The 12,331-nt window shown below is 36.5% G+C and overlaps 1 protein-coding gene across 1 annotated transcript in view; it reads left to right on the top strand.

Moving 5' to 3' along the window:
- LOC123503990 (G protein-coupled receptor kinase 1-like) overlaps nucleotides 1-9,525 on the top strand; it is a 140,818-nt gene extending 131,293 nt beyond the window's left edge. Inside the window, exons 4-16 of the mRNA XM_045254186.1 lie at nucleotides 2,156-2,257; nucleotides 2,778-2,852; nucleotides 3,075-3,136; nucleotides 3,396-3,447; nucleotides 3,745-3,936; nucleotides 4,363-4,528; nucleotides 4,924-5,065; nucleotides 5,209-5,383; nucleotides 6,378-6,478; nucleotides 6,650-6,812; nucleotides 7,405-7,570; nucleotides 7,835-8,079; nucleotides 8,391-9,525. Coding sequence (XP_045110121.1) covers nucleotides 2,156-2,257; nucleotides 2,778-2,852; nucleotides 3,075-3,136; nucleotides 3,396-3,447; nucleotides 3,745-3,936; nucleotides 4,363-4,528; nucleotides 4,924-5,065; nucleotides 5,209-5,383; nucleotides 6,378-6,478; nucleotides 6,650-6,812; nucleotides 7,405-7,570; nucleotides 7,835-8,079; nucleotides 8,391-8,549 — 1,800 coding nt within the window. The 3' untranslated portion in view covers nucleotides 8,550-9,525. The remainder of the gene's footprint in view (nucleotides 1-2,155; nucleotides 2,258-2,777; nucleotides 2,853-3,074; nucleotides 3,137-3,395; nucleotides 3,448-3,744; nucleotides 3,937-4,362; nucleotides 4,529-4,923; nucleotides 5,066-5,208; nucleotides 5,384-6,377; nucleotides 6,479-6,649; nucleotides 6,813-7,404; nucleotides 7,571-7,834; nucleotides 8,080-8,390) is intronic.
- Nucleotides 9,526-12,331: the final 2,806 nt, after the last annotated feature.

Genomic DNA, 12,331 nt, shown 5'->3' with positions numbered 1-12,331 from the left:
TTCCAGCCTTCACCCAGCCTCACATCTCTCACTACTCGCGACCCAGCCGTCCTGCTCCTCTTCTCCCTGACTGACGAGGGCTCTAATACCTTCAGTAAACAGAGAAAAGTCGCGTCAAGAAACGTCCCTCACGGTAACCATTCGTTTTTACTCGCAGTTCAATACGTGCGTGTCTCCCACCCTAGGCGTCCTTTGTAGTCATGGCGTCTCCTGCCAGTCTATGGCGATGGGAAAAAGTTACATACATAGTAGGGCAGATCACATCACTAGCCTCGCTCCGCCGTGCTCCTATGTAAGCCGCACCTCCCCACTCGCCTCTGCTCTCTCCTCCTCCTCCTCCTTCTCCTCCTGCCCCACGCTCGCTCCGTCCTCTCCCCGCCTCCTGAAGAACCTCTTACGTGGCACTCTGCTGGGTATCAACCTGAATTTAAGATGATTAAGGTCACGTTCGATTTAGTCCTTTAATTTCTGTATTTCCCTCACATTTTCTTTCTTCCAGCGATAGAGTGTAAGTACATAGACTACATTCGTGGGTCGCCGCCCTCTCTCTGTATGAAAGAGTTACTCGGCCGGAAAATTGTTGGGAAGAAACTAGAAATTCCTTTGACGGTCACTTTTCTCTTTCCCCCATTTTTCCTTAGCACAGCTGGGGGAGCACATCGATCCGCCTCTGACGCACACCCACACAGATTCTTTTGATATGAACTATTACAATTTCGCGCGGTCAAAGGTCAAGAAGCACCGCCAGCTACTCCATCCTACCTTAACCTCCTGAGGGCACGAGGAGAGAGAGAGAGAGAGAGAGAGAGAGAGAGAGAGAGAGAGAGAGAGTGGTTGGGGGGACGAGGGATGCTAGTAAACATCGGCCACCTGTGTTTACTGTGTCTCAGAGAATCTCAAACAGTTACTAATATTATCACAACCGGACGCCGACCCTCACACTGCTTGCTCGTACCTACTCTGGTCCCTACATTCCTCTTGACATTCAAAAACTCAGCCACATGGAGTTTTGGATCCGTAGGTTACTCTGAAATGCTTTGCTCTCACACCACAACCATTTCCAGATCGCCAGAGATGAGTAACCAGATTCTCAAAAGTAATCCTCGTGTTGATAATGAATGGTGACAATTTCATCAATTCGTCTCCCAAAAAACTCATGTCCTAAATGAAAAATGTCACTACAGATTTGTTTAGTGTATCTCAGAGAATCAAATGTTAAAAGGAAAAAGTTTGTGATAAAGGAATGAAAAACTAGTTACAGTTTATCTTATTTGAAAACTGTGACAATATCAAACATTTAACAAACACTGCACTGTACCCAACACTGGCCTGTGAACAACACTGAGGTCACACGCATCATCCAAGCGAATTCTAGGAAGTCTGCTTTTTTTTTTTTTTTTTTTTTTTTTTTTATTATTCTGTTTTTTCCCCCCGTCCTCATACGACTTGATTAAAACGCTGATTAAAGAATTTCTAAGGTAGGAAGCTAAGGCCGTAATAACTCCACTAGGGTTGCGTGGCAGAGTTGAACCTATGTACTTAAACGTGGTGATTGCGAACCGAATATTGTTTATGCCATAGCTACGGGAGTCGGGAGAGGGAAAGAGAAGCTGAAAGAAACCATTGGATCATAGACGAAGCAGGCCCTTTGTGTGTGTGTGTGTCTGTGTGTGTGTGTGTGGTTCATATTTCGACATTTTAATCAGGCATATTGCATTGTAAAGTTTATGACACTTGAAGTTGCTCTAAGGTAAACTATATCCCACTTGGCCTGTAGGATATTTGATTACCGGAGGGCACGAAGGGCAGTTGAGAAGCACAGTACAGACACGATTGTGGATCTGTTTTGCCTTTGCTAAATCAATTTTTGTCTTATGAGTGATGTTCTTTTAGCATTGTTTTGGAATTGCCAGGAACATTATAAGGCTTAAAAGAAAAATGAAAGACAAATTCTCTCTCTCTCTCTCTCTCTCTCTCTCTCTCTCTCTCTCTCTCTCTCTCGGTAAATATAAACGGTAATCACATAATCACTAATATATCAGGATTAACAGGAAAACCTAAACATTTGTATTTGTTAGATATTTTATGTGTGAAAAATCATATTCACTTATATTTGTCAAAACTTTTTGCTAATGTGAAAAAAATTCTTCCACAGATTAAGGCCTATGAGAAGATTGAAAATAAGGAGGAAAGAAGAAAAGTAGCGAAGGACATTTACGATAATTTTATAATGAAGGAATTATTATCTAACTCACATGTAAGTACCAAACCTTGTATTATCTCTCCATCATGATTCTCTCTCTCTCTCTCTCTCTCTCTCTCTCTCTCTCTCTCTCTCTCTCTCTCTGTTATCCCCCTATTCCATATCATAATCTTATCATCCTTCTATTTCAGTCCACTTTATTATCTTCTCTTAATTAAAAGAAAGGAAAGATTAAAATATCACAACAAATACTTCCATTTTGTTCATCACCTTTATTGCTCAGTTCTGGAAAATTTAGTAGATACAGCACTCATGAATCTGTACAAAGTAATGTTATTTCATTCTCTTTAGAAAAATTAGTATCTTTGAAGTAGAGAGTGGGACAGAATACCGATATACTACTCCTTTCTATCATCTTTAGGGAGCCAAGGTTCATTGATTACCCATAACTAATCTTGACCTGTTGTTATGTCTCAGTGTACAATGATGCATTTATCTTCTTGGTGTACTCTTTCCCTTCACTTCATTATGCTCCCTAAGGTAGTAATGTGTGTGTTCTCCTCTCTATCCACAGGCCTATAATGAAGAGTCAGTCGCTTTTGTACAAAAACACCTCGCCAAAAATGAAGTTCCAACAGATCTATTTGAAGTAAGTAGTGAACACACACACACACACACACACACACACACACACACACACACACACACACACACACACACACACACACACACACACACACACACACACACACACACACACACACACTAAACCAATGTTCTGAATTATGATGATATTCTCTTACTGTAGCTATGTATAAAATGAATATGCATGCAAGTTTTTTTTATAAAATTATATTTGTTATTTTTTCAGCCTTACATAGAAGAGATATTTGCACATTTAAGAGGAGATTTGTTCAACAGATATGTTGAAAGGTAAGTGCAGAGAAGCTGATACGCAGCCAGAAACCAGATTGTTAATTGTAGTAAGGGATTAGGGATTGATGTAGTCAATTTAGTCAAATAAAAATTACAAAATATGAGAACAAAAAAAGGAAAATGAGAAAGTACTTTGATTACAAGAAGTGAACAAGAAAGGGTAAATACTGTAATTTAGGAAGTTGTAGAAAAGCTTTTTGTGTGTGTCTTCATTTGTACTTCAGCTTAAATAATGCATTCCTTCTTTTCCTTCCAGTGATAAATATACGAGATTCTGTCAGTGGAAAAATTTAGAACTGAATATACAGGTGAGTCATCTGAATATTTGCTGTTGTAGATAAACTTTTATAATACTGAATGTAAAAGCTGATGCAATGAACATAATTTCTTGATGATTGATTATATTTTAGCAATCTTTTTTTATCAATGTGAGCTTTGTGTACACATCATCAGTTCTCTATAGCATATGCAATCTTTTTCACATTTGAGTGGTGCCATCTGTGAGAGCAGACTGTACAATGACAACTCTTGTCCACTCCAGTGTCTTCTATCCTGAATTGTCTGATATTAAATTTTTTCTTCAATTAAGTTATCTTTTTCCTCAGCTGACTATGAATGACTTTAGCGTTCACCGAATCATTGGACGCGGGGGTTTTGGAGAAGTATACGGGTGCCGCAAGGCAGATACGGGCAAGATGTATGCCATGAAGTGTCTTGACAAGAAGAGGATCAAGATGAAGCAGGGGGAGACATTGGCGTTAAATGAGCGTATCATGTTGTCACTAGTCAGTACAGGGGTGAGTGTCCACTGTGTGCTTTGGAACTGTTTTTAATGTACAGTAATGGCAAGGATCATGTACCATGCACAATATGCATGGTAATCATACAGATTCTAACTTATTTTAAAAAATGAGCCAATGAGCATCACATAGTGCCAGTGTGACCATATTTGAGGTAGTAAAATGAATGGGCTGGAATGACCTCACCAAAAGTTGATGCACAAACGATCATAGCATTGAAAATGTGTAGTAAACAATAATGTTAAGTAGAGAGTTTCCTATATCATGTAACCAAATGCCATGTCCTATCAGAACAGAAAATAGTAAAATAGTATGGTGATCAACATATCTCAATAGTTGTTCATGTAATGAGAAGTTTCATCTAGTGAGTAGTGCACCAAACATAATGGAAATTATGTAACAGTTTTTTTCTTTTACTTTCAGATTGATTGCCCTTTCATTGTGTGTATGACGTATGCCTTTCATACTCCTGACAAGTTGTGCTTCATACTAGACCTTATGAATGGAGGAGACCTACATTACCACCTATCACAGCATGGTGTTTTCAATGAGCAAGAAATGAGATTCTATGCTGCTGAAGTTATATTAGGTACAACATCACTCACTTTTCAGATGTTTTCTAATCAAAATATTTATTTTCCTCCAAAAAGTTGAATCTTTGAATCTTTAGATCTTTATCCTTCATAACAGTATTAGGCTAATTTGTCTCACAGGTCCAAATGTAGGTTCAAATTCCACCAAGTACATCCTTGAAACTTTGCCATTTGTCAAGTAGTTTAAAGTTACCTACATGTCACCATGATACGCTGATACTAGGTGGTTACACCAAATGTGGTTTGGTCGTGATATCAGCCCTAAAAAAATAGAATAAAAAATTGGTGTATCTTCTAGATATGTAAGCAAAATTGTTACTGAATGTTCAGATTTATAATCTTTCAGCATTGCACCTGTTTCCATAATTTTAATTGGGAATATTTTTTTCAGGGCTAGAACATATGCACCGTCGGTATATTGTTTACCGAGATTTGAAGCCAGCGAATATACTTCTAGATGAGCACGGCCATGTCAGGATATCAGACTTAGGGTTGGCTTGTGATTTTTCAAAAAAGAAGCCACATGCATCAGTGTAAGTACATAGCTTTGCTTCAAAGCATTCTTCTCAAAATTTTATAAGGCATGCATGTGTAAGAAATTTATAATTTTAGTCGTTTCTCTAGTTCCTTGCCTTCAATTGCAATACTTAAAATTAAATATTTTCCCCCCAAACAGAGGGACTCACGGGTACATGGCACCAGAGGTGCTGAGCAAGGGTACCGCTTATGACAGCTCAGCTGACTGGTTCTCATTTGGGTGCATGCTGTACAAGCTGCTCAAAGGTCACTCTCCCTTCAGGCAACACAAGACACGAGACAAACATGAGATAGACCGCATGACCCTCACCATGGTAAGTTCAAGTGATGGTCGTGCATATGTGATTAACTTTGCTCCAGATTGTTATGTTACTTTTTGTAAACTTTTAGCCAATGAATTGAGATGCTGCAGTTAGAGGAAAGGATGAAAAGTTTTTGATTCCACCCTGTCTAAACAGAATGAGAGTAACACCTGCTATACATTTGAAGCTTGCTCCATATATGGGCAGATTAGGAGATTAGGCCCCTATACAGAGTTAGCAGATGGGGGCTGAGAAAAATTGGCAAAACACAATTCAGAATGCTTAACTTCATAAGTGTTTTAGTTAAAAATGAGCTGTGAACTTTCAAGTTTAGATTATAAGTAAAGGACAGACCAAGGAAATTCAGTGTAGAAGAGTAGGACAGTTGAGCTTCATTGAAGAAGAGGGAAGAGGTATCCGGAAAGTTGCAATTAGTTGATAGATTTTGGGGTTTATTTTGATATTCTAATTGTCTTTCTTTTTATCTTGATTTTCATATATTTATTTTTCTACTTAAATGCAATGAAATAGGGAGAGGAAATCGTATTTATATTACTGTGCTGCTATTGTATTGAGAACTGCAAAATCCCATCCTCTGGCTTTTCATTCCTGCAGTGAGTCTCAGCTACCTGCCTGTAAGGTGAATATTAACCTGGTATGTAGATAGATACCTAGATAGCTCTTTGTGTTATATTGTTGTGAAGAGCATGGAGATGTGAATGGGTAAATTATCGATAGTGAAAGGATTTTGAAATCTCTGGAATTTGAAGATTTACTGATTTTCATACCCTAAATTTAGGCTTCTTAACTTAGAGAATGGTTAAGAGTGACATGGGTTGAATTGTGGTAGGATAAGATACAGGGAGAGAATACAAAAACACTTCTGAAAAGTGACCGCTCCCTTCAGAGAGGTCCAGACAGCAGATATCTGATTGAGTATGCTAGACTAAACAAAATTATTTACTAAATTCATTAATGTTATTTTTTCTCTTTTCTCACATTTTAGAATGTTGAGCTTCCTGAAACGTTTACACAAGAGCTTCGAAGTCTATTAGAAGGGTTACTTCACAGAGATGTAGATAAAAGGCTTGGCTGCAAAGGAAGAGGGTAAGAAATTAACAACTGTTATTTTCAAGTGTTGCTGTTATATATTAGAATCAGTGACAAATAATTTGTAAAATCTGTTGTGTCATATATTTCATGAATGTATATGCATGCACCTTTTGCAAGAAAAAAATATTGACGAAGAAATGTTGAATGATTTTCCTCTGTTCACAGAGCTGATGAAGTGAAGGAACATGCATTTTTCGGAGGCCTTGACTGGCAACAAGTATATCTGCAGAAGTACCAGCCTCCTCTTATTCCTCCCCGAGGAGAAGTCAATGCAGCTGATGCTTTTGACATTGGCTCTTTTGATGAGGAAGACACTAAGGGCATTAAGGTAATATGATGAATTGTAATGTACTGTATAAGCAGTGATGTTTTCTCTTAGTTTTTTGCAAGGTAGAGTGTGGCAGTATTGACTATCTTATAAAACTTAAATTGTTCAGCTTGATTCAAACACTTGTATTATGAGCCTGCTTTAGGTATGGTTTCCTCTCAAATAGATCAATAGATATGTATTTGATAAATTCATATGTGCTATAATTGGAAGATACATTATAATAATGTTTCATAAATTAGTAGGATTAGACCTAATCAGCACTCACTGTGCCACAGATGCAATAGATGCACATTAACTCAGCCACACTCACAGTTTCTCTGTTACCAAGTTAGATTAGTCCAGTATCCAAAATCAGTATCTAGGACAGATCACTGTAGCTTATTGGCAATTCTCAAGGGTAAACAACACACTTCAATACAAGGCAGACTTGTACTTCTTTTCTCTACCTGGGAACAGAACGGACTGGCTGTTAAGGGCCACATCCCAATTTGACACCACTATCCCATTCCACTTTCCTGAACAATTCTCATACGTTACCAATGCATATCTTACACGATCATAATACACCAATATTAACATCTTCCAACAGCTGACTGAGGCAGACCAGGAGTTGTACAAAAACTTCCCATTGGTGATCAGTGAGCGGTGGCAGACAGAGGTGGCAGAGACTGTGTTTGAGACAGTCAATCAGGAAGCTGACAAAGTAGAACATAAACGACGAGCAAAGCATAAAATTAAGTTTGATGAAGAAAAAGGTGAGCAATTAAGTTTTGTTTGCATGAATAAAAATCAGAGGCATAATTATAGTTACTGCAGAAACCTTTATGAAATCTTCATCTGAGTGCTTACATCTCAAATTTCTTGTAAGTAGAGGCACTCATAATTCGAGGTTTCACTATATACTAGTGTGTAGGCCATGTGATTCATTAATACAGGTTAGCTGCCTGTACTATAAAAAAGTGGAAATCACATTTTCATGAGTATGATGTAAACCAGTAAATAACCTTTTTCCTTTTTAGAGTCTGACTGTATAATTCATGGCTACATCAAGAAGCTCGGTGGACCATTTACTTCAGCATGGCAGACCCGGTATGCGAAGCTTTACCCAAACAGGGTTGAACTCCACTCAGAGTCAAGCTCAGGGAAACCAGAACTCATATTTATGGACCAACTAGATGATGTGTCCTCGGACTTTGTGCAAATTAAAGGGGAAAACTGTATAGTTTTGAAAACCAAAGACAGCAAGATCATTCTAACAAATCCTGTAAGTATACAAAATAGGTATTATTGTTATTGAATACGTACTGCATTTTATATCACTGTATATTTTCATTCAAAAATTTTGAACAAGATTATAAGATTAATGTAATTATCTTAGATAAACACAACCTAAAACTTTTTTATGGTAGTCATAAGAGATATTTGAAAATCTTGTTTTAATGGGCAATAGTAAAGCTGGAATTAGTAATAAATGCATTTTCTGTGTTCACTGCAATTTCACTTACATTTGTAATAGGTCAATATTTATCGATCGAGTATATGTTAATGACATGGCTTATTTTGTTCTGTTTTCAGGATGAAATTGGTCTGAAGGAGTGGTCAATATCTTTACGTTCAGCACACAAAATGTCTCTGGAGCTGCTCAGCAACATGGCGAAGAAGGCTGGCAGGATTTATGGTACTGAGGGAAACAACAAGCCTTCTTTAATGGCTCGAAATGGCAATGGAAATTGAGCAAATAGTGTGAAATTTTATGTTAGTGAAGTACCTTGACACAACCAACAGATTCTCAAAGTAAACAAGCTGTGTTATGGTATAGACAAAAGTATTTCCTCCAAGGTGAAAAATGACATTTGAGTAACCACAGAGGAGAGAAAACTACCTTGTTACCTTAAGAAATTGTAGAAAAGTGTGTTTGTGCTGTATATTTGTAAGGATAAAGTATATGAGTGTGAAGAAATATAAAGCTTCCATTTCATGCACTATAGAAATGGAAGCAAAACTACTTTGACAAAGTATGATTTGAAAGAAAAAATACAATGTGAGAAGACTGCAAACTACCCTGCTCCAGAAATGATTTACTTTGAAAGAAAATCATTCCATCAGATTCCGTAATGAAACTGACTCTTAGGAAAATGATATTTTGCTATGAAGCTAAGAAGGAAAACTACAGAAGTTACATCAGAAATGAGACGGAACTGCAAAACATACACCAGAAGTATGATTGAATTAACTTCTTTGTTTGACTGCTGGCTTCACTTGGCTTGGTAGTGTTCCATTGTTGCAGACAGAAAAACTGAAAAAAAAACTTATACTGTAATCAGATATTTGAATATGGGAAAGCTATTGAGAAATTATAACTTACTTTCAGCATCTCCCATATTGCTTATAGTATCCTAAAATACACTCATCAGTCTCAATTTTATTTCAGGTAAATGCACATGATGCATTACCCTTTGGAATTTTTTAAATGTTCACAAGTATATTTTTGTGCTAGATGATAGAACTGAGTGCTTAGAATTAATTGTTTAACTTCCACTGTGATGATGTCTTACGTGAGCCTGTCTTTGAATGAGGTGAAGAATAATTTAATGTGTTGCCAGTGACAACATGAACAGTAAACCCCTATGGTGGACCTGTTGCCAGCGTCTGTCGTTGAAACTAAAGAGTCAACTTTGGTGTTGGTAAAAAATAATAGAATTTCAATGTGTGTGCTGTTTGTGTCTCCTTGTGTGTGAAGTTATTGTGCCAGTGTGAGTGACCTGGAAAACTGTGCATTAGCTTGTGTAAGATTTTGCAGCTTTATTATATCTGTATATATCCAAAAATTTATCATCAGTGAAACATTTGCAAAACTTTCTTGTTGGACTTGAATGCACTATCTCATGGTTTTGTAGTCATGAGACAGATTATACCATATTGTATTACTAGACACTGTACTGACAAATACTTTCTGATTCTTGCTTTACCGTGATATCTCTCAGTACTTAAATTCTTAATTCCATAAATTTCTGATTACCAGAATTCAATACCTTCTGGTGTTTTCCTGAAGAACTTTTATCCTCCAACTTCCCCTAATTTATGCTCCCACTTGATCATTATGTGGCATATCACTGTCTCTCACTCTATTTTACTTTGATTTAGCAAAATCAAAATTTGTTCCAAAACCAATTGGCACCATACACTTGTTGATAAAAAACATTTGTCAACTGTGGAAGATATGACATAGAAAATGTTAACTCCATCCTTTAACATTTCTCTAATGTTACTGCAATTATCCATTAGTATTTATTGATCTTAGATTTATATATATATAATATATATATATATATATATATATATATATATATATATATATATATATATATATATATAGATAGATAGATAGATAGATAGATAGATAGATAGATAGATAGATACATACATACATACATACATACATACATACATATGCATTTATAAATATATTAAATCTGAGGTCAATAAATAATAAATATATATATATATATATATATATATATATATATATATATATATATATATATATATATATATATATATATATATATATATATATATATTTTTTTTTTTTTTTTTTTTTTTTTTTTTTTTTTTTTGCACTGCCAGCCTTCCCTAGGGTATCAAGAGGCCATTAGTCAAGATATGCCAGCATAACAAACCCACCTGCCTGGGTAACAGTGGACTCAGTGTGTGTGCATATAAGTGTACCACTCTCCTTTTCCTCCCAGATTCATCAGTCTCAGGAAAACACTGTTGCTCCTCCCTTGCACTTATTTTTCTACCAGTGCTTGACACAGGTACAGCTTGGGGCAGGGAGGGGAAGAGGTAGCACAAGGGCTTCCAGGATTCTGCCTTGATTGCCTAGCCACGTGCAGCTACCTCACCACCTCACCTCCAAACACACACACACACACACACACACACACACACACACACACACACACACACACACACACACACACACACACACACTGATTATCTCATCTGTCCCAATAATTTCCCTTCTTCAACTGACAGTCATCAGTTCATCACACTGCTGCTATTATCTTGCTGTCTTTAATTTTATTTTCTTGGTCACTGCTTTTCTTAACTTAATAACAAATTGTCTCCCGAACCCCACAATCTTGCAACACAAAACTTCAAACTTACTCTCGCCACTATGCAATCTATCTCATTAAAGAAATCAGTACCTTTTCTGTTTCATCTGTTTTATTGTCAGATTCTGGAACTTTTATTTTTTTTCCTTTTAATCCTGCAAATTGTAACTGCTTCAAGAGAGCCATAACAAAATCCTCTGAAAAAAAAACCTGGCTTCCATATTGCATTTTCTTCTTTGTTTTAACCTTTTTATTGACTTTTCATGATCTTGGCTGCCCAACTGCACCCATTAAACAAAGGAAAATTAGTATGGTAGATTTCATTTCTAGTTTTGATAAGTTTTTTTTTGTTGCACTAATAAAGGCAAAATTTCTCATTTATTGAGTGTTTTCAGTCTTTGTGTGAAGGTCTGGAGAATATTGCAAGATGCTTTTCTGGAATGATATCCAAGGACAACATACCTTTCAACAGTAATGACTGATACCTATCATAGTATGTTTGTATTAATTGATAATCTCATGACATGCTAGCATTTATGAAACATCCTGCTTTGCATATACATTTATTGAATGAAATTAGTGCTGAGCTTAAAAAGATAGTTTTGAATGTGAATATGAAACAAATTGTCTTCTTTCCACATTCCATAATTGTTACTGGAACAGCAACAGTAACAATGAGACAATGGAAAGGTAACATTGTGGCCAGAATAATTAGTATGTTTGACTGCATAATTTAAGAATGCATCAAAATCACAGAAAGACAAGGGATGAATAGGAAGCAGACTCAGAAATAAGTGAGAACCATGATATTTCTTTATAGATGGAAGTCACAAAGGGGAGGCTCAACAAATGAACAGACCACTGAAGATGACAATGGCATCCAATCCAGCAATCTGAGAAATGCTGATTCAAGAATGTATGAATGTCATGCAGGTAATGGCTTCTTCTGTATCAGTCACTGCTGACACTTGAAGGATCATGAACCCTCAAGCATATAGAGAAAGTGGAGCAAGTAAGTGAAAAGCAATGAATCCTCTTCCTAACAAAAAGAATCCCCATTATAAGTCAGCTATGACTGGAAACTTCTGGGTATCAGATGTCCTATGAACAAACCATTCTAGTGCTGAGAGATATCACTATTTCTTTTCCTATTAATGCTCAAAATAAGAAAACAGGGTGGCATCACTTTTATTAATCAATAATCAGGTTGATGTCCTTCAGGTTGCCAAAATGTAAAAGAAAGCCTTCATTATTAACAAACTTGATACTACTCATTCATACATCACCTTAAACCTTCTATAGAATATTGGAAATGGACAAGTATCTATCATTCTAATGTCATCACTATTCATTAACTTTGTAAGTCAACACTTTTTCATACTATGTTCATGACATATC

Source organism: Portunus trituberculatus, chromosome 15, assembly GCF_017591435.1.
Source record: "Portunus trituberculatus isolate SZX2019 chromosome 15, ASM1759143v1, whole genome shotgun sequence".
In the NCBI taxonomy this organism is placed as follows: Eukaryota; Metazoa; Arthropoda; class Malacostraca; order Decapoda; family Portunidae; genus Portunus; species Portunus trituberculatus.
This window is presented reverse-complemented; position numbering and strand designations above follow the sequence as displayed.